We start from the raw sequence: 23,087 nt of genomic DNA, 5'->3' as shown, positions 1-23,087 counted from the left end.
GACAGTGTGCCGCAAGTGTGGCAGGCCAAATAGTCTTTGGGCTTATAGTTCCAATATCCAAAAGAAATGTATGAAAAGAAGGAATAAAAGAGGACAGTCCCTGAAGCTAGGGACTCATTTATCTCTCATCATGTAAAATTCATTAGACATTCATCACTGTCACGTATAACATGGTCACTTCATAAATGCTCTTGACAGTAGTCTGTTAATTCTGAATCACAGCTCTGCTGCAGGACACTAAGCAAGTTACTTTACCTCTGTGAGCTTCATTTTCCTCATCTGTAAAATGGGAATAATAATTCATCTCTCATAGAGTTGCTTATGCCAAGTAAATGAGATAATGCATGTCAAATACTTAGCCATGTCTTAGTATGCAATGCTTAGTAAATGTTACCTATTACTACTAGAACCACTAGCTATCACAATCTTTTAAAACTCCCTGTACTTGAATAACACTCAAACTTGGATTCTTCAACTCAAGGAAATGTACTGTCTAGTAAGCAAACCTCATGCACTATTTTAAAAGTTCCAGCCACTTTAGAGTGAGTGAGCTTCTTCAGTTCACTTTGGAAAGGTTATTCTCATCTGCTAATGCCCCTTTTAGGGGCTTCAGTGCACAACAGCATGCAGTGAGGCCACAGAAGAGCACATATGCATTTTTAAGCTTAGACTGGGGCATGAACAGTGGGGCAAATTTTATTCTCACTTGGTGAATCTGATGAAATGTCTTCTAGACTTTTGGAAGTCATTTTCCTAGTAGCACTCTTTTCCAAAGTTTTCAAGACAGAACTGGGTTCTTCTTCTGAACCTGTTACAAAACAAAATCGATGAACACTGCACAATACAAAACACACCCAAACTTAAAAACCAGTGGATGTTGATACCATAGGTTGAAAGCAAGCATTAGGTTACAAGCCTCTATACTTTTATTTACTCTATGAAGCACTTCTCAGAAAAAAAGTAAAATTTCGCCGCTCTTGGTATGTCTTTTAAAAACCATTTCCCTGGTCAAGAAATATTTGCAAGCATAAATAATAGAGAAACAAGATTACCACATAATTAGGAAAGTGATCTCGCAGTCGTCTACACCTCTATTTTAGGCACATGATTTGTTCTGTGCCAGACTTTGAATCTTTCCACTTCACTTCCAGCTTTTGAAGACAACCACAAAGTGGTTTTAGGGACATTAAAACAATTAGCTGAAAACCATAGAAGGCAGGATTCAGATGTTTAACATCTGTGTATAATCAGGTACAGAGATGGGTGAATTCCCCAGATGAACAAATGTAGGCTTTTGGGGTTTCATGAGGTAGTAAGATTTCCAACAAAATGTTGGGAAATGACATGAAGTAACCAACTTTTTATTTAATTAAGTCAATTTAAAGTCCGGGTGGGGGAGGTGGCTCTATCATGTACTCATATCTTTATTTATTTTTTAAAAAGGCGTGTTAGGACCAAAAGAAAAAGAAAAAGAGCATAACCTCAACATAAGAATAATTTTTTAAATACATCCAATGTTACCAAAAAATATCTGGTTCTGAATGGTTCTGAACTTTTTCATTTTGACTGTGAAAACTCCATCATGGATTAGGCCTGGTCTGAATACTGTCATTTATCACTGTTGTATTCTTAGTGCCTAGAACAGTGGCTGACAATAAGCACTTCAAAAATATTTGCTAGGCGTGCCTGGCTTTCTCAGTTGGAGAGTACATGACTCTTGATACCAGGGTCGTGAGTTCAATTCCTATGTTGGGTATGGAGACTACTTAAAAGAAAATTGCTAAATCAATCAGTGCATGATTTCATTAATGATTCAATGAATTTGGGAACTGCTTCTCCACACAATACTTTCCTGAAATACATCCCAGTTCTCCCCAGTGTTAATAGGCATTCTAGTGCAAATAGATTCTAAGGTGAATTAGCTATGAGATGCTCTGTGTTCAAATTTAAAGGTTTCTTACTACAGATATTCTTGTAGACTTTAATATGCTAATAATGTGCATAATTTCCCAGCATTTCCAAATGTATTTGATCTTTTTTTTTTTTAAGCAGCATTCTGAGGTATTGATTAAGAGCTCAGGCACATATTAAACATGTTAGGCTGCTCACCACAATTGTGGTGCTACTGTAGCCAGATTCCTCCCTCCTCCACTCTACCCCCACCTGTTTGTTTTCAAATAAAAATTTAGGTTAGGGGATATAAAACTACAACTGCACAATTTTATACCTCTTATTGGCTTATCAATTTTAAGTATCTTCTCTGGGTTCTGTCTGGGTTGTTATTTAATTTCATTTTTATATAGACTTTTTGCTGTCTAATCGGTTATGCTGATATACTATAAACAAAGCTATATACATTAGGCAATAGTCTCCAAAGTAAGTACAAATTTACAAGCCCTCTTAGGGTCACTTCACCCTTGTCACTCATGGGGTAGTTTAGTGAAAGTCTACTTCAGCATGTTTAACATGCTGACTTATACTCTTGCATATGTCTGGTTTCAAAGACTGGTATTTCACTTTCCTTTGCTTGCCTGCAACCTTTGTTAAAGATGCTTCAACTTGATTAATTAGGATTAAAGGGGAATGCTTTGGTCAGTTTTCAAGTAGAGAAGATTACAGTTACTTGCAAAGGAAAGCAAACCTCACAAGTCATTCACCCAAGTAAGGCTCACTCACTCTCATCGATGCTGAAGGGACTCAGAAAAAGCAAATTTTTAAAACTACTAGGAGGGTGACTGACACTAGCTATTGTGCAACTTTGGCTAAAATGTCCCACTCAGATAGCATCTTTTATCATTTCATCACTATAATCAGGTAATTTCTCATTCCTATTTGCCTCTGGGTTTCTCTTCTAAAACGCCCCTGTTGGTCACAAGAGCAAACTGAGACAAACCCTGTGTCTTACAGCCTGGCTGAAACCACTACCCCCAAGTCCACTCAAAAGAATGTGGTAATCGATTAAGATCTTCATCCACTTGGCCAAGTCTGGAACCAAAGAAATGCAGCAGGTCAGGCTATGCCCTCAGGTGGAATCAGGTAAAGTCATTTGACCGAAGTCACATTCTAGAGAAGGGGAAGATTGTTGATTGAACAAGAGGAAAAGAGTGGCAACAAAACACCACCGCACTAGGTATGTGAGAGAAACAAAGCTCCAACTTTTCACTTTGTTCCTGGTATTTAGCCACCACTGTAGTAAAATATTCATCCTAAAAGTGAAATGTGTGTCCATTTGTGGCACTTTCTTGCCACAAATCTTACTAGAGACTTCTGTGTGGATTGTCAATTAAGAAATTCTGGGGGAACCTGGATGGCTCAGTTGGTTAAGCGGCTGACTCTTGGTTTCAGCTCAGGTCATGATCTCATGGCTCCATGGATTCGAGCCCCACATTGGGCTCTGTACTGACAGTGCAGAGCCTGCTTGTGATTCTCTCCCCCGACCCCGCCCCGCTCCTCGCCCACTTGTGCTGTCTCTGTCTCAAAATAAACAAACTTAAAATAATTAAACAGGGAATGAAATTCTAATTATTTCCCAGAGGAAAACTACCTAGAATGTTTTAGAAGTACTTTCTAAATCCAAACAGTTCTTTAAAAAATACTTTTAAAACCTAAAGTTTCAATTGTTGATTAATGAGAATAAAGTCATATTCTGAAACACTGCCAGTGGATAAAACTGTCTCTATGAAACTGATTTGATTAAAGAATATAAAGGAGCCTGGGTGGCTCAGTCGGTTAAGCATCTAATGTCGGCTCAGGTCATGATCTCATGATTTGTGAGTTTGAGCCCCACACCAAGCTCTGCACTGACAGTGCTGGGCCTGTTTGGGATTCTCTTCCTCTCCCCATCATTCTCTCTCTGCACCCTCCTTCTCAAAATAAGTAAACTTAAAAAAAAAGAGTGGAAAAATAAATGTCGTTTTTTTATTAAGAAAGGCTAGGCAGAGCTAAAATGATATGAAGAATTTAGCACAATTTGGGATTGTCAAATTAATCCCAATTGTAAAAACTGTATCATCATTTATATCAGCATTCTACAAACCAACTCATTAACAACCAATGAGTTAAAAAAAAATCAGAATGCTCACTAGAGGTATTTCTCCAGCTTTCTGCATTGGAACCAATATTTCCATCTGAAAAATCAGGGTCAAAGAAACCTTCTTTTTCTTCCTTTTTCTCTTCTCTCTTACATGGTGATGCCAAAATCAATTCAACTTTACTTGTTTTTGTAGGGTTTTCTTTGTTTGTCAGGAGAGAAATGGGTTGCCTATTTCTGGACACACTCATTGCTTTAGGAGTCTCTTCAAAGCCAGCTTCCTGAGAAGACCCTTCTTGAACCCCTGAAACCTCACTTTTACTAACTCTGTCCTCTGGGGGTATTATAGTTTCAGTGACCCCTATTTTATGTTCCACATAGAGTGGTGGGGTTTCAAGGATCCCAACCCCACTTTCAGAACCACAAAGATCTACTGGTAAGTCAGTCATAGCTTGGTCTCCTCCTAACCCTTCATCACATTGGTTGACTTGAGATTTAAGAACATTACTCTTAAGCTTCCTTTTACAGGCCTCTGAGGCTGTCCAGTAAAAACAGGGCACTGTCTTCAAGAAACTGGCCTGTGCTGACTGTGGATGCTCCTTCTTGGGAGTTTCTTCCTTCACTGACATCTGGAGTGGGTAAAGAGCTTCTGATGCTTCTCTAAAAAGTTTCTCAAAACCAGTATCAAAAGTGCTCTCACTTACTGATGGTGCCTCAGACTTTTTTACTGTTTCTTTGATTTCCTCAGGATGGAATTCAGAAGCAGCTTGCCTGGGCACTTCAGTACTACCTGTTAACTTTGATGAAGAAAGAGTCCCTGTATCACTTTCATTTTTTAAAGAGGGGTTTTCAACTGCTTCCTTCAGTAGTTTTTCTAGGCCAGCATGGAATTCTAAGAACTCTGATTTAGGTTGAATAACTGTTTCCCTCACAGTTTCTGCCACTTCCTGGGAAGTGAGTGGGCACTCACCACTTTCAGCTTTCTGGGGGAGAGCTGCATTTCCCAAAGTTTCTTCCCCTTTTGGAAAAGGAGCTATTATCTCTTTCTGATAGGCTGATGTGTTGTCACTCCATTCTATCCCTTTTTCATAAACTCTACTCTTTTCACGTTCAGGGTTCATCTTAGTGGTAACAGGTTTTAACACAGTTGGTAAGGGAGAAGGTGAAGTTCCAGTCGCTTCCTTCAGGAGTTTGTCTAGACTAGCAGTCAAAGTGTTTGGTTTGACCTTTGGAGGAGCTACTGTTTTGTCTACATGCTCATTAATGATCTCCTTATGTCCTCTAACTTCTTCCTCAGTATCAGCAAAATCTGTATTGTGAGGCCATGTTTTATTTCCAGAAATATCTTGTTCAGGCACTTGTTTTTCATGAACTTTTCCACCAGAAGTTTGCATGGCTGGTGATGAAGCTTCCAAAAGTAGCTTCTGTAAGTTGTCATTAAAAGCGTCATTGTAGTCTTTAGACAAAACACTTGTTTTAACTATTGACTCTTTAATCTCTTGGTCTGAGTAATCCTTTTCTTCCTTGAATACTGGTGTAACAAACCATTCCATATTCTTTTTCACATTTTCCTTTGATGACTCATTTCCTGGCAACTGATGAGCAGACTTTTTGGATGGTCTCAATGGAAATGTGGTTTCATCTGGTGACACCTGGAGTGCGTACTTTGAATTTAATTCCTCAATTTCCTCTCTTGCTGGAATTTTTTTTTTACCTGGAAGTGTCCCTATTTCATGGATATTTTTTCCTGATGATTTAATGTCACTGACTTCTTTGTGTTTCTGGCTATTAAAAGGCACCAAATGTTTTTGGCTTACGATGGTAGTATTTTTCTCAACGTTGTCTTGACTATTTGTATTGGCTCCTAAATCCCAAAACTTTCTCAAATTCTCAAATTGAGAGTGATTATAGACCTGTTCCGTACTGGGTTCATCCATTCTTTCTTTCAGGGACATAACTGTAAAGTTGGGATTTAATTCACCAGTTAGGGATCTGTCTCTCTCCAAAGGGGTATGTATTCCACTCTCAACACCTGAAGGATGTTGCCGTGATGGTAAAGTAATATCCCTTTTATAATGTGAACTCTCTGCCTCTGGCAACCTTTTTATAGGCTCATTTATCTTATTCTGATTAAATGGGGACACTTCACCTGTCTGGTCAGCTGAAGGACAATTTTTTGATGGACCTGGTATCTGAGGCCTGGTCTCTTTAGGTTTATTCGAGGAATAAAAGCTGGAGAGATGGGCTATGGGGCCATTGACATCTATGACCACTTGTTTGCTAGTGACTTGACTATATTCAGTCTGGCCTGTGGATAAATTGTCCATGGACTTCACAAGCTGATATGCTTTAGCAGAAGGTTGCCGTTGACTGCATGATGATGTGGGTTCTTTATGAGTTAACTTAGCAGCAGCTTTCTCACCTTCCCAGAAAGAGATTCTGTCACTTACTCTTTTGTATTTCTCTCTTTGCACTTGGTTCTTGGGAACCTCACCAGCTTCCTGCAATTGGACCTCAGGCTTCTTCCAAGATTTGTCTTTGGTAATCCCACGTAGTGACTCAATATACTCTGGCTCTAAGGAAGCTTTTGGGATGTATGTATCTTCTTCTTTGCTCTTTTTCTCTGTCTTCATGTTGTACTTCAAATTTGGTTCTTTGACAAGTGTTGAAGAGTCAAAATTCACTTCTGAGTTTCCTCTATTTTTCTCATAAACATGAAGCTTAGGCTCTTCTTCACCTAAGGTGCCAACATCCTCAATGTTGCATGGAACTTGGTCTTCTGCATCAAGTCCTGTGAGAGCACTGTAGGAATAGTTATTGGTTGGGGGAAGTCCCTGATTTCCTTCTCCTCTGTGTTTTGAACCTTGGCTATAGTCCATAGTTTTACTCCCCTGATTTGGATCGTAGATTTCACATGATTGCAATATGCCTAGACCTTCCTTGCCTTTTTGGGGCAAATTAATAGATTTGTGTTTGATATTCACATTATTATTTTGGCAATTTCCAGAAGGTAGCATATTTCCCTTCCCCTGGAATGTCAAAACAGATTCCATAGGTGTCAGTTTAACTCTGGCAGATAATAGAGGCTTTGAGCCATTTTGTTTTACACTGGTGTCATCTGTCACCAAGGTAGTAGCAATCTGTGATTCTGAGTCTGTTTCTTCTTTGGGCTCTACTCCTTGGGGATGTTGGAGAGATGACTTATTGTCTTCTGAATGAGAACTTCGATTGAACCAGTCTAGGACTTTAGATATGGAATCATCAGTTGTCTTCCTTATCTCAGTGGCAAATGGATCAGAGTGTGAGGATGTCCTAGCTTTTAGGGTTTTCAGAAGAGGGGGCTTACCTTGCTGATGGTCTCTAGAACTGTGACCTGGCACCTGAGATGGCTCAGGCTCAACACAAGACAGTCCATCTGCAACACAGAAATGCTTTTCTAAATAAGAAAAGAGAATGCTTAAAGAATTATTATGCTATCACTCACGTTATGTTTTAAAGAGGCACTCTGTATTTACACTTTCCATACCATTAGCTGTTTATATCTGCACTTTTCAGGGGCTGTATTGTAAACTCTCCTAATTAAGATATTCTATCAGAGTTTCTCTATGACAGTAAAGGAAGGTAAATGTAGACCTCTGAAATATGGGATATATACACAATTGAGAAATTCCTCTGAAGTCTCTGATTTATGCTGAAAATTCATATGGGGGCACTTGGCTGACTTGGTCGGTAGAGCATGTGACTTTTGATCTTGGAGGGTCATTAGTTTAAGCCCCATGAGGGGGGTAGAGCTAAATTAAAATGAAATAAAAATTCATGTGAATTTAGTATTCTGATTTATGTGACATTAAATTGTTTTTCAATGTTTGTTTATTTTTGAGAGACAGACAGAGACAGAGTGTGAACAGGGGAAGGGCAGAGACAGAGGGAGATACAGAACTCAAAGCAGGCTCCAGGCTTCAAGCTGTAAGCACAAAGCCAGATGCAGGGCTTGAGCCCACTAACTGTGAGATCATGACCTAAGCCGAAGTTGGACGCTTAACCAACTGAGCCACGTAGGTGCCCTTATGTTACATCTTAAATATTAATTTTCTTCCATTCTCAGATCTGTGTATAAAACTGACACTCTAAGAAGATACAACATGTTGATTTTATGACTCCACCCATCCACTGGCATACTCATAAATGTTAGAGGGGGCTTATACCCAAGTTTGAGGAACACAGACCAGAAGATATCAGGAGTTAGGAAAATGACTTTCTGGAGCTTCCTCCAGAATATCAGAATAGTACAATGAAGATATTTGCATTCCTGAGCCTTACTCCTGATGCATTAAAGCAGAATCTCTGAAGAGGGGCCCAAGAATCTTTACTAACAGCTATCCCAGTGATTGTTCTCCATCCTGAAGTTTGAAGACCATGATCTCAAGAGGCTCCTCTGTTATCTCCTATTTCCCTTATACAGTTTGTGAGTTTAGAAGTAGTTTCTATGAGCCAAATAAATTAAACTGAAGACTAAGGGAGAATGTGATCTCTACCTGTTCCCTGATGTGGGCTGACCAATGGCTAGGAGGCTAGAGAAGGATATTCCAACCTATCCAGAAAGCAGAGAGAATCCTGTCTGAGCCTTAATCATTGGGCACATGGTACACTTAGATAAGGGAGCTCAGGCATTCCTCCCCTTTAGTTAAGATTTGGGTGTTTCAGGAGCACCTGGATAGCTCAGGTGGTTAAGCATATGACTCTTGATCTCAGCTCAGATCATGATTTCATGGTTTGTGGGACCAAGCCTGCTGTGGAACTCTGCCTCTGGCTCTGCTCTGATAGCACGGAGCCTGCTTGGGATTCTCTCTCTCTCATTCTCTCTGCCTCTCCCTTGCTCATGCACGTGCATGCTGGCTCTCTCTCTCTCTCTCTCTCTCTCTCTCAAAATAAATAAATAAACATTTAAAAAAAAAGACTCCAGTGTTTCAGCATTTCTCCCTCTTCTTTACAAATGCTAAGCTATGTAATACATGTCCCTGAAAATTACATCAGCAGAATTTTTATAAAATCAGCTACATTTCAAATGGACTAGGGGACATATCAATTAACAAAATTCTATCTTTAATTTTAATCATCAACTCTAAGTGTGAAAACAACAAAGTGTTATGCAATAATTAGCACATGGTTGATATTAGTTTCCATAACTACCTACTACATTATTGAATATATGTCAATAATTGTGAAGTTCTTTTGAGAAAGCTTTAAGAATTCTGTTTTAGGGGCGCCTGGGTGGCTTAGTCGGTTAAGCGTCCGACTTTCGCTTGGGTCATGATCTCGCGGTTCGTGGGTTCGAGCCCCGCATCGGGCTCTGTGCTGACTGCCAGCTCAGAGCCTGGAGGCTGTTTCAGTCTGTGACTCCCTCTCTCTCTGACCCTCCCCTGCTCACGCTGTCTCTCTCTCTCTCTCTCCTAAAAATAAATAAAAAACATTAAAAAAAAAAGAATTCTGTTTTAGATTAACAGAAGACTGTTTAATTATGAAAAAATGCTTATAATATACTATTAGTAAAAAAAGAGGTCTGGCAGTATAAACATAATTTAAAATTATATTCATGCTTGAAAATTATTGAAAGACTCTACAATTAAATGTTAGCAATAGTTGTGGTTAATGCTGGGTGATGATATCGCAGATAATATTTGTTTCATTCTGTGTGCACTTCTTTTCAAATGTTTTACAATAAAAGTATGTTACTTTTATTTTTTATTAAAATTTTTTTTTAATTTCTAGGAGAGAGAGAGAGAGACAGCGTGAGCAGGGGAGGGTCAGAGAGAGAGGGAGTTACAGACTCTGAAACAGGCTCCAGGCTCTGAGCTGGCAGTCAGCACAGAGCCCGACGCGCGGCTCGAACCCACGAACCGCGAGATCATGACCTAAGCGAAAGTCGAACGCTCAACCGACTAAGCCACCCAGGCGCCCCTATTAAAAATTTTTTTAATGTTTATATATTTTTGAGGGAGAGAGGGAGAGACAGAGCATGAGAGGTGGAGGAGCAGAGACAGAGACACAGAATCTGAAGCAGTCTGCAGGTTCTGAGCTGTCAGTGCAGAGCCTGACACAGGGCTCAAACACACGAACTGTGCGATAATGACCTGAGCCGAAGTCAGACACTTAAGCAACAGAGCCACCCAGTTGCCCCAAAAGTTTATCACTTTTAAAATAAGAACAGTTATTTTAAAGGTTTGATGCCAGGTAATGTTTAATTTCCTCTAAGGAGTTCTTTTGTATTTACCAGTGTAGTATGAAGGTGATATTGACTGTCCTGAAGCTCAGAGCTAAAGTTAAACCCTTTTAATTCACATACTTTGCATTTACCATTTTTGGGAGCTTGTTTTCGTTTTATGCTTCATTATTTACTAGTATATATTTTTGTGATAAGCAAGGCATTAATAAGCAAGTAGAACTTTGTATATAAGCTATAAGGTCAGGAGGCCTGTCAATCAAAACAGGTGTAACTGATGATGGCTTCCTTCCAAATTTCATAGTCAGCTGGCATTTAAAAATCAGAAAGTACAAATAGTTAATACATAATTATAGTTTGTGGGAAAACAGGTGCAGTTTGAAAAACAGGAAAGGTTTACCAATTTTTTCCGTAGATTATAATAAAGGAAAATATTATTAAAGAATTTTTTCAACTTTTGAATAAATATTTAAGTAAACACCATCCAATTATTTGCCCATGTTTATGAAACTTTAGTAATTTTCTTTAACATGAGGTGTTTTTATTGAAGAAGGATCTGCTAATTTTTAATTAAAAAATATTCCTTTGTGTGCAAATAATCAAAATGTCTGGGGTGCAGGGGGGTGACTGAAAGTGCTTTGCTCTTTAAGAAGTAGATTGATCTGAACAAGTATAAAACTACAGGGCTAAGCAAAAGTGACTCAGGGTTAACTTAGTACTGACTAATAAGGAAGGAGAGCAAGTGCATCAGACACGTGGCTGCTGCTATTGTAAATTTTCTGGACTACAAAGACATTATCATAGGGCTGGATGAAGACTTACTGAAGATGGGAGAGAGTACACAGCATGATTTTTTCCATTGTTCCTGTTTTTTCAAACATAAGAATTCTGAAGTAATCACATGGGTATGGGAAAACGGTGGCTCATCTCTTGAGAGGTGTAAGATCTTCAAGAGAGGGCTAGTTATCTAGACAGCAGGAAAAAACAGTATTCCCTTTGCCTCTCTGCTAACAGCAGCTGAAGGAGAATGTTCCTACAGCGCTTTTAACATCTAAGAACACATGGCCGGAGGCCTCAGATAAGCCAAGGCTCTGAGGCTTTTTTCATAGAAAGTCCTAGACCTACAATTTGCCATCCTTCAGAGCTAACAAAGTGAAGGTTCCTCTGAGATTGAAAATAAAGTCAGGGGCACCTGGGTGGCTCAGTCAGTTAAGCATCTGACTCATGATTTCAACTCAGGTCATGATCCCAGGGTTGTCAGACTGAGCCCCACATCAAGGTCTGTACTGAGTGTGGAACCTGGTTAAGTTTCTCTCTCTCTCTCTGCTCTTTCCTGGCTCTCTCTCTCAAAAAACAAACAAACAAACAAACAAACAAAACCAAAGTCTGATTAAATGGTAATTGATAAATATGCCTTAGGTGAATAATATATCCTGTACAAAGGTATTAGCATATATTTAATTCTTACTCCATATATACAACTTGACTCAAAACATTATAATTTGTTTAAATAATTGATAGCTAACAATTTTTAGGGAAAAGCATAATGAGCCAGAAAGTGTGCTATCCTGTATTTTTTTTAATGTTTGTTTATTTTTGAGAGAGAGAGTACAACCAGGGGAGGGGCAGGGACAGAGAGAGACAGAGGATCCAAAGAGGGTTCCATGCTGATAGCAGAAAGCACGATGTGGGGCTTGAACTCACTGTGAGACCATGACATGAGCTGAAGTCGAATGCTTAACCGACTGAGTCACCCAGGTGCCTCTGGTTTTAGTTTGAGTTATCCCTTCAGTTACTGGTGATGATTCTACTACGTCCAAACCCATTAGGAGGTGGTATAATCATTCCCCAGTGGCACCTGCCTGAATTATAGCTGGAATGTCAAAGAGACAAAATGGGGCTTCTACAGGGCTGGCCTTGGTCATTCCAAACTCACTGGGTTGATTTTTATGGCCTGGAATGAACAACTCTCTTACCAGCAGGGCTTTTGGACAATTCTGATTCAAGCCTTGAAAATTCTGATGGTTTGGCTTTGTGTTCATTGATGGTGGATGAATTCTCAATGGACTCTGGTCTTGCAGGTAAAACTTGTGAGGGAGAATGGTGCCCATTAATTGGAAAAGAACCAGAAGTCTTTGGCTGACATGTTTCATTTTTTGATGCACTTGGGTTTGAGGCTGACTGATATACAGGCAAAGGCTTTCTGTACTGGGGAGTCATAGGATCATTCCAAAACTCATCTACGTCCACTTTATCTTCCGTTCCATTCTTCAATCTGTCAGATTCTAAAACACAAAATTCTCCTACTTCCTGGCCATGACTTAGCCCAGGGCTCTGTGGGAGTTCATCCTTCACTGCGGAGAATCTCACATGCTTTAATGGCTCCAGTGAGTTTAAAGAGTCATCATCCTCCAAGGAATGCTCCTTCTCAGAAATTCTCTCATGGATGGTTAGGCCAGGTGACACAATTTTGCTTTTGGGTTCAAAGTTCTGATGAAAACGAACCGTTTCAGAGTCTGTGCTGCTAGAACTGGAGTTGCGCTTCAGGATCCCTCTTGGAACCCCCGTTGTGCCCAGGGAGTCTGTCCTCCGTCTAGGAAAAGGCTGGTTATCATCTTGCTTTAATTCATGTGATTTGTGGAGCATCTTCCTGGCTTTGGGGATTGGAGCTTTGATCTGAGATCCATTCTCAGAGCCTGGAAATGTCTGCTTTGGTTTCTCTACATTTTGGCTCGAAATATCTGGGATAGACGATTCTTCTTTTGACTCTGACAATTCACCTGAAAATTAAAACATGTTAGGTGATATATCAAATGAAGAATAACCCTAATTTAAAACACCTATCACAAATTTAATCTACATTTAGCAAAAGGAATAAAATATTAAACATAAAAGTATTCATGTAAGTGCAGACCTAATTAAAAAGCATTAAAGTTCATTCATGAACTTCACTGAACTGTTCATTTAAGATTACTGTGTTTTACATTCATACTTTGTGGTATTTTCATGCTCAGTAAAAAAGGTTTAAAAAAAATTTTTTTTTAATGTTTATTTCTGAGAGAGAGAGAGAGAGAGGGAGGAAAGGAGGGAGAGAAACAGTGTGAGCAGGGGAGGGTCAGAGAGAGAGGGAGACACAGAATCTGAAACAGGCTCCAGGCTCTGAGCTAGCTGTCAGCACAGAGCCTGACATGGGGCTCGAACCCACGAACGGTGAGATCACAACTGAGCCAAAGTTGGACGCTTAACCGACTGAGTCACCCAGGTGCCCCAGTAAAAAAAGTTTTTAGACAAAAAATTTTTAATTCCTTAAGGAGGCTAAGGAAAAACACAGAAATCACTTAAAAAATTCACGTATGGAGGGGCGCCTGGGTGGCTCAGTCGGTTAAGCGTCCGACTTCGGCTCAGGTCATGATCTCATGGTTCGTGGGTTCGAGCCCCGTGTCGGGCTCTGTGCTGACTGCCAGCTCAGAGCCTGGAGACTGTTTCAGTCTGTGACTCCCTCTCTCTCTGATCCTCCCCTGCTCACACTGTCTCTCTCTCTCTCTCTCAGAAATAAATAAAACATTAAAAAAAAAAATTCACGTATGGAAACCAGAAAAAGGAACTCAATGTTTTAAAAAAGAAAATCTCAATTTTTTAAAAAAGAAAATCTCTAAAACAAAAATTAGTGTTTTCCAAAAATTTAAAAAAAAAAACAGGTAGCATGTTCCAGTGCCTTTTTTTCTGTAAAATATTTTATGTAATATAATGTGTATCCAATAGAGAGGGGGAAATATACTAATATTAAATCAGAATAACTGAAACTCCAACTCCACTGTTTAATATTAATTTTCTCCCCCTTGTCCAATTTTTAATGCCTGTGGACTGTTTTTATGATTGCTTTTGAAGAGACTGAATTGTCTAGTATTTCTTCTTAATGGTCTGGAAGCATGCTAAAATTCTGTAAAAGGCAGACTTAAATCAATTAAGCCACAAAACTGATCAAATGCCTCCTGAGGGACTAGGGTGATAATTACAGATTAGAGGATCATAACATTGTCAAGTGGCCTTTTTTCCTTGAGGCAAAAACTCTTTTAATTTTACATGGAGAACTATGTCCTCACGTGGTAGACATCCAATATGTGCTGTTAAATGAATGACTGAATGCCTCTGGTCAAAAAATTCCCCAGTTCACTGAGGGGGAACCCAACACCTGGAGGTCAAACAAGTGTGAGCTCCAAGACTGAAATGCGTGAACTTCCAGTTTCTAAAATTTCTGCTTCCTTCCCTCAGGCAGGAAACCAGTGGGCATAGTAGAATAAGAAAACCATTGGGAGCTTTCACTTTCTCTTGAAAGTTATTTTCATTAATGGAACTCAGAGAATTTCCTGTGGTCCACAGATAACAAAGATAAAAATATCTAGTTCATAAAAATAATATTTACCTTCTTTTGAAGTCTGAAAGAAACCAGCCATTCCATTTTTTGACAGCTCACTTTTGGTTTGTTGAGATAAGTGATCTTCTGGCAACTTGGAGCTATTAAATGGGTTCATCCTTTGCTGGGGAAAAATATTGTTTATTAAACTCATTTTAAACGTCATAGCAGCAACTCAGTGTTAGCAATTGCTTATTATCTCCAATATTTGATAGTTTAATCCAGTAAACTCTGTCTGGCATGTTTGAAAAATTATTGTCCTGGTTAATGTGGCTGATAGAGAATTACCATATATGCCAGAGAAGAATTAAACTGTATAAAATATACTCAATCCCAGAGTCCTACAAAGTTAGACCAGAACCAGGGATTCAAATATAAACCTCACATTTTACAGAGGTGAGAAAACTTGGGCCTGGTCTAGGTTAGGGTAAAGCTGAGACTGGTCAGGGCAGATTTCTCCAGGGCTCTTTCTACATAAAAGACACCCACTGGGCTAAGGTTAAAGCTGAACTAAATATAATTGTAATAGACCTTTCCTATAAGATTTAAAAGACATTTGTCAAGGTATTTGAAGTGCTTCATAATCACTATTATGATCATCAATCTCAATGACAGAAAGAGGATCAGTAAATAGAATATTTTTATTAATATAAGACTGAATATCAATGTTTACTGTCTTGAGTTTCATAAATTGGCAATTCCCTCCCATAAGCAGACCTCTAACAGAGATTCAGGACGCTATGAATAGAAATATGGACTGATAAGGAACTAACAAGCTACTTTCTGTATGCTTAAAAGCAGCAATCCTCAGTAGCCTGAGACTTTTTATTCTTTCTCTAGGACAAGAAACCAGGGTCTTCAGCAATGCAGGAACATGGTGTTCACCAACTTCTTCACCATAAGAGTGACTTTTTACATTAAATAGTAAAAATTATTTATATTTGGTACAAAAAAGGACTACAAAATCCTCTTTATATCATGGTACTTTGATAAAATGAGAAAAATGGCATTCCTGCCAAAAATGAGATTTTTGGAGTCTGAGCTCAATTTACCTTAGCCGGAGACACAGCTGACTTCCTTGTGTTTTCCTGGGACATATTAATCACAGTGGAAGCTGGATTTACCATGCTAGAACTGCAAAAGAAACAATAATTCAGAGAACAAACCCTCACCCTTTGAGGAAGCATAAATCATGCCTCTGAAGCTGAAAGCTATTAAGGCAGGACAGGAGAGGAAGTTTGTAAAACCAAACTACCAGAAAGGGAGAGGGAGTTGGGGCCTAGAGATCATTATACAGCAAAGTGAAGGCAGAGGCAGAGCAGATACGAAAGATGGGGCGCAAGACAAGCAAAACCATTCAGCAGAAGCCTTGAGACTTTTATCATGGTACCAGGTACACAGGAGGTTCACAATGTAAATTTGTAGAAATGAACCCATCTCAAAATCAGAAGTCAATGTCAGACACAGATGACAGGGAGCAACTTATCTCAAGGCAGGGGGATGTCATTGCTGAAAATAAAGCCCCAAAGTATTTCAGGGCTTGATTTCACAGAATGCCAGTGCACTCTAACTCAGGCAGGAAATAACTGAAGAAAAAACTCAGGTGGGACCAGCTGATCTAAGAGATGCTATGCAGGGAGGACAGTGTGTTCAAACAACTTGCTGAAGGCTCTCAACCTAATTCTCCAGGCTGGCCAATGAGTTCTTATTCAAATACAAGAGGGGTAAGGCCAAGCAGAGCAGCCAGAAGATGATGGGCAGATAAAAGCCTGGGGCTGGCTCAGAAGAGTAAAGAAGATTCTCTACTCAAGGGACAGGACAGCCCCAGGGTGAGAGCATGGTGAGAGCAAATAGAGAAAAGGGAGTTTAGCAGGGTTCCATCCTGAACAACCATTCCCATGGCTATTAAGGAAGAAGGGGGAAAAAAGAGTCAGAGTGGCTCCAGACGGGAAGAAAACCACCTGTTCAGACTTCCTGCTCCAGTGGCGTTGCCTCAGGCATAAAAGGTGAAGTCACCACTGGCTAAAACCACTGTGCCCAGGTGGACTCCACCTGTTCTCTTAATGACATTACAGAGTCAAGAACTTGGAAAATACCTAGGAAGGCACCAGCTTTTTATCACGCAGCAAAGGAAGTGGAGGTTGGGGAAGGAGAGCAACTTGACCCAAAGCTACGGAGCCCTGCCCAAGAACATGGTTACTCAAAACGGGGGGCTACCTATTCCCACAGCTTCATTTCCTTTCATTCCCTCTGCACTTCAATTGTTATTTTTGCACAGGCTTAGTCCCAGGAAGAGGAAGAACTTTTGAGGAAGCCATTCTTCCTTTTGTTACCCTCTTCATTGTTCCAGAAAGGAATTGCAGCAGTTGAGGTAGATGTATACAAAATGTATCTTGATTACATAAATGTGACAAAGGGGGGAAAAGGATGGGGAAGGCAAGGGCAGGGAAAAAGAATGGGAATTTATACTGGAGCCAGAATTAAGGCAAATAGAAAAGCACATCGCAGGAGGCTATTCTTAAAACAGTGGGCAGAAATTTCAATCAAGGTATCTAGCAGCCAGTGTGAAAAAAAAAGTACCTGGTCCTTAAGAGAACTCACAGCATCCATATAATAAAAATAGCCAACAGCTCAGGACTACAAAGCAATTTCTCTTGACTGTCATTTTAAGATGCCCAAAAGTGACACTAAGAACCTTACAGCAGAAGCTAGGCTCAGTTTCTTAGAATTTTTTGTATCATCTCCTTGTAAATAAAGCAGTCATATAATCAGAGGACCTGAACAAAGTGCTGCTGGCTCCATGGGTCACCCATCTTCTCCTGCCATCTTCCTCCCTTCCCCTCCCATTCACCAAAACTGAAGGATAAGTAGAGGTCATCTCCCTCCCCTCTCTGCTCCCTGGAAACCCAGTTCCTGTGCTTCATAGGCCCCAGCTCTAAGTACCCATATTTCACATCATAAAACCAGACATGAAACGAGTCTCTTACTAAACTCTATCAACCAATGTATGTTGTGTCTGCTATGAAATACCTCTTTGACTATCTTTATACCCCCCTGCAATGCCTTGTACAGCACTTGATACACAACTTGTGAAAAACTGAAAAAATGAAGGCCACCGAGCCAGTGCCAGGCAGCAGAGAGGTAATCGTGATTTTCTTCTTAAAAAAATCCATGTTATTTGCCAAACAACAATGAGGCACATTATTTAAGTTTAAAATAAATGCCTTTGTTTCTATTAGTTCAAAAACAAAAGAGGAAGAAATGACACATTCAGAGCCCATGGTCAGACACTAAAGTACAGAGATACAGTATCACTGGGCCACTGTGTGGTTGGGAAATACATGGGGATGGGACACATGGTTAGGGACTGGGTTAGTCTGCTCACTTAGAAAAAATGAAAACAACAGTCTTGTGCCTCAAAGTCTGTATAAATACAGCTACTTTTTAGATTAAGCTCTGGCTTTACTTTTCTCCAGGAATACAGCAATGTTTTACATTCCTGCCTTTTAGTTGGCAATCATCTCATCCTCAGCTGATTTTTGCAACATCCCTATGAGGTATGTACGCTTCTCCTTATTTTACTTATGAAAAAACCAAGGCTTGGAGAGGTTAAATAACTTTTTTTTTCATTTTTAGGTTTTTTTTTAATGTTTTATTTATTTTTGAGAGAGAGTGATAGAGACAGCGTGAGCAGGAGAGGTTCGGAGAGAGAAGGAGACACAGAATCCAAAGCAGGCTCCAGACTCTGAGCTAGCTGTCAGCACAGAGCCCGATGCAGGGCTCGAACCCACAAGTCGTGAGATCATGACCTGAGCCGAAGTCGGATGTTTAACCGACTGAGCCACCCAGGCGCCCCAGGTTAAATAACTTTGATGTCGCAAAATTAATTGATGAAGAGCTGGGGATTTGAGCCAGGTATGTCTGACCCTGACCCCCAAAGACAACCATAGTAACGGCTAGGCTATACTGCTTCTGATTTCTCACATTAAGAAAGTGGTGGTTAATAGCAAGAGTGATCTTTCCTTCCCATTTACTGTCACATCTGTCACTTCCTTTCTACCTGTACCATCATTTCCTTTATTTCTATCAACTTTATTAGCCTCACATCTGACCTCCTGATTCTAAAGGTCTACTAATCCCTTCAGCATTCCGCCCCTAAGCTGGGATGACCTGAAATACAATTTTGATCATGTCACTCTTCTGCTCGTTATCTTTCCCTGGCTCTCCAAGTCTGAACTTGTCAGAAAGGAACTAGAGAGGTTCCACCATCTACCCAATTTACTTTCCCACTTTTCCCTTCTGTTGCCCTTCAAACCAAACCAAGTGTTCTATCTACTCACTATCCCCAAAACGCACTTGACTGTTGTCTCCACTCAGTCTATCCCCGGCTCTGCCCTCCCATGTTTGCTCTGCTCTCTGCCCAAATCCTTGCTGTCATCTGCAAGCCCAGTCCAAATCTCACTGCCTGGAGATGTTGCTCCTGTATCAGCCCAGCTGGGAGCAGGTCTCCTTGTCTCAAATCTTAGAGCACATTTCAGTGGTACTTTGGATTCAGAATTTGCTCTCTGCCAGGCACTATTTGTTATCACGTGGTCAGATATTCATGGATGCATATAGATTCTTTAGAGCCAGATACTGTGTCTTTGTTTCTTAGAATCCCTGTCTGAGGCAGTAGACTGTGTCCTGCATATAAAAGACACTCAATACATTCCACAAGACGAGTTTTTTAAACTGTAGCAAGGCAAATTCCACACCCGGTGCTTGTAATTCTTCCCTCAGGCACCCTTCAAAAACTACCTGCAATACCAAAAGGAGCACTTCGACAAAATGGGTTTACTTTGTTAAAAGAATTATTAAAGTATTAGATTATGATACTCGCATTAGGTTTAAAAGTATTGGCATTTTAATACAAGCCTTGGAAGACTTAACTAAAAAGAACAATAAGGTAATGTACTGTTGCAAGGACTCTGGGGAAACAGTTACAGCTTTAAATCATACCACATGGCCAGCTGGACACTCCACCTGTTTTTGTGTCCAGCCATAAAGTTCTCCTAAGCATATAAAGTGACTTTTAAGAGCTTCTGAACCGTAACTGGCCTTTCTCTCTAAAAACGTGAAAAATAACAGCAGACATCTTAACTACATTTCTTTTGCAGCTTAAATATTAACAGTGTTGAATCAGAAGCAAGTTCTATAAGTGATTTTCTTCACATGCTGTTGCTGTTGTTGACCTCTCTCTCCTTTTGGATGGTGAGTTTCTTGGAAGCTAATGCTGGGTCACATCCCCAGTGCCCAGCACTGTGCGGGCACATGTTACATTACACTCAGTGAAGCTTGAACACATGGGTAAATAAATGAAGAGATGGCTCAGGGATAAAGTAAGGGACATAAATTAGGAAATATGCTACACCAAGCCTTTCAAGTCAGTATTTTTTTAAGTAAAACATTACTTGTCTGATGCAACCATCCTTCACACTACAGATTTCTCTTACATGAATATTCTCAGCCAAGTGTAAGACACTCTGATGTCACAGTGAGACTATTTCTACCACAGGTGATTTGGACAAATCCAAGATCTTAGGGGATTAAGAAAGATTGTTTTAAAGAGCTCTGTATAAGTGATTCTGGGGACCAGGCCTCTAAGAAATGAAATGGTCAAATCATTGAGTATGCAATATATCCAAGGACAAAAGATCAAATGTATTGTCCCTAGATTGGCATCTCTACCTTGTTTTTGGGTGCAAGCTAGGTGCTTCACATTGAGCTTATTATTGGCAGGGGGAATTGAAGTAAGTGGCTAATTCTGAGAGATTGAGACAGGGGAGGAAGAGGGAGAAAGAAAGGGAGAGACTAAGAGACAGAGAGAAAGGGACAAACAAAAGCCTTCCAGGAAAAAGAACGTTAGTAGAAACAATAATACTATTCAGAATAGTGTATATGTTCCTCCAATTATTTGGGGGCAGGGAGAACATGATGTGCTATCAAGGTGTGGTTCATGGACCAGTGCTATTCTGAGAACTGTGTGTCACTGGTTCACAATGAGGTGAGTACAGAAGTCAAGTGTATACGTTTAGAATCGTAGAGAGCAATTTGCTAAGATATCCCAGAACTGGATCAGGGCTTTATATTTTGCATGTCTTTGTTGTTTTCTGTATTTCATTTTTGTTAGATTTTTATATAAGGTACCAATCTGTGATGACTAGAAATGCAGATTATTTAAAAAAAAACCCAAAACACTGGTCTTTTACTACAGTTTGTGCCAACACTGCCCAGTTAAAATTCAGCAACCAACACTGGAACTGTGGACATTTGGAGTTTTCCCTTTGCCACTTTAAAGAAAACCTCACTCTCCACTCCTTGGTTCATCAAACCTCTCTATACTTTCTTTGTGACAGGTGCAAACAAAGATGATTTCTGAAAGAACGCAGGTACCAGATGGTGCACAAGTTCATGCCAGGCACCCACAGTGTTTTAATTCTTTCCAGACAGACCCCACAGAACTGTGCTGCTTTGTATGTGCTGCATACAAAGAAGGAATCTTGCCACAGAGCCTATTAGAAAAATTGCTTCAGAAATTGCAATATCTAGTCACTATTGCCTCACAACACTCCCCAACACCTGACTTCTGGCTAAGAAAATATTGACAGGTACTGAGTCATGCTATTGAAGTTCAATTCCTCTAAAAGTACAGGCCCCAAAATACACTTAACACACCCAGTTTGCAAAGGTTAAAGTATAGGTGAGAAACACTGCAGGAACACGATACTGAGTGAAGTAGTAGTTTCTGACACAGTAAGGAAGAAGTAAACAACAGTTCCTTCCACAGCTCTGGATGATTACCACCCATGTCACGTCATGAGCAAAGCAGCATACTAGATACGTCTGATATTTTTATTCTTGCCTTCTGAACCATACCTTATCTTTGTTACAATAACATAATTATAAAGCCACTGGAAATTGCCAATTTTCTTTCTTCCTGTGAAATGCTAAGTGGTTCCCACATCTCATTTCATTTAATTTCATAATATCCTGGTGAGGCAGCTCAGCTCTGATTTACAGATGAAACCAGAAAGACTTGTCTGAGGTCACACAAGGAATGCAGAAAATAATGAAGATATGACTTGTGGAAGCTATATTAATAGCCTCAGATTGAGGAACAGTGGAAAAACATCCACCAGCCTGCATGGGGTCACAAAGAAAATGAGCCAGGTGATGAGGGCAGCGGTGCCTCTGTCCCCCAGGCCCTTTGAGATGAAATGAGTTCTTGGGAGAAGGACAGGAAGTCTGACTCAGATAAAACTGTGCAGTCAACTAAGTTGGTCTTCTGACAACCTAATATCTCCTTTCCTCTTCTCTGGTATTTGCACTCTCCTCTCCTAAGTAGTGAGTGTTCTGGTGTCCCTATCGCCAGTAAGACTTGCTCTTAGGAGCTGCTCCTTGATGATGATTCTAAATAACTATGTTCTCACTCCTGGAGTTTCTAATACTTAAGGTCTTATCTTTCCCTGTGGAAGGAAATCCTTTATCCTGTTAGGGGGATTGCTGGTAAATGGGAAGTCACTAAGGGGAAGTGGTAGGGGTAGATTCTCACTCAATGTATGTGAGAGTCCATACGTCCATTCACTAAATGCCTACTATGTGCTATGGACCATGTTAAGAATTCTACATTTACTAGATAATTAAATTCTCAATAATCCTGCTGGAAAATCATTATCATTCCATTTTACAGTTGAAGAACCAAAGGTCCAAGAATTAAGTCACTTCTAATACAAGGTCACAAAATCAATTAGTGACTACTTATTGTTTAACTTCTAGCCAACATGGCTTCTTCAGACAGAACATTACAAATCATATCACAGGAAACAGTCCAACCTACCACCCATGGAAAATACTGAGTCTTCTTCAACAGGAAAATGGATACTGGGTACCTTAATAGAATCAGTATTCCATTATCCATGTCATGTAACTTTACTCATATTTGGCTCTGAAATGCCTATTGATGCCTATATTATAGACCTTCTCCCTTACCTCTAAACTACGTTAGAAACATCCCTGTTCCCTAGGTTGCCTCAGACTTGGAAACTGACTCAGTGATTGTCTCACCAGCAAATTTGTAGACTTCAGCCCTGTTGGAAACTCTGAACTGAATTGTCTTCCCTGAGGAGGTACAGATAAAATACAACTGCCTTCCCACCAAAGGGTAACAACTATACCTCCAAGGGACGAACACCAATGGGAAGATCCTGAAATATCTAAAAGCAAATCATCAAAACATTTCCAGCAATATAGCTCCACAGTCAGGTACTTCTTAGGAAGAATGCACAAATGTACATTTTGACTGGCCAGATGGTAATAGGTATGGAAAACACCAAAAAAAAAAAAAAAAAAAAAAAAAAAAAAAAGACTAACAAAATGAACAAACA

General features: G+C 39.9%; 1 protein-coding gene across 1 annotated transcript in view; it reads right to left on the bottom strand.

The window, feature by feature from the left end:
• Positions 1 to 23,087, bottom strand: part of SYTL2 (synaptotagmin like 2) — a 116,520-nt gene that overhangs the window by 22,803 nt on the left and 70,630 nt on the right. Inside the window, exons 5-9 of the mRNA XM_077778409.1 lie at positions 15,717 to 15,798; positions 14,674 to 14,788; positions 12,227 to 13,030; positions 4,083 to 7,445; positions 707 to 808 (exon numbers count right to left, since the gene is read on the bottom strand). Of these exons, the coding sequence (XP_077634535.1) occupies positions 707 to 808; positions 4,083 to 7,445; positions 12,227 to 13,030; positions 14,674 to 14,788; positions 15,717 to 15,798 (4,466 nt within the window). The remainder of the gene's footprint in view (positions 1 to 706; positions 809 to 4,082; positions 7,446 to 12,226; positions 13,031 to 14,673; positions 14,789 to 15,716; positions 15,799 to 23,087) is intronic.

The sequence above is a fragment of the Crocuta crocuta genome, unplaced genomic scaffold (assembly GCF_008692635.1).
Source record: "Crocuta crocuta isolate KB4526 unplaced genomic scaffold, BGI_CrCroc_1.0 scaffold1247, whole genome shotgun sequence".
Classification (NCBI taxonomy): Eukaryota; Metazoa; Chordata; class Mammalia; order Carnivora; family Hyaenidae; genus Crocuta; species Crocuta crocuta.
This window is presented reverse-complemented; position numbering and strand designations above follow the sequence as displayed.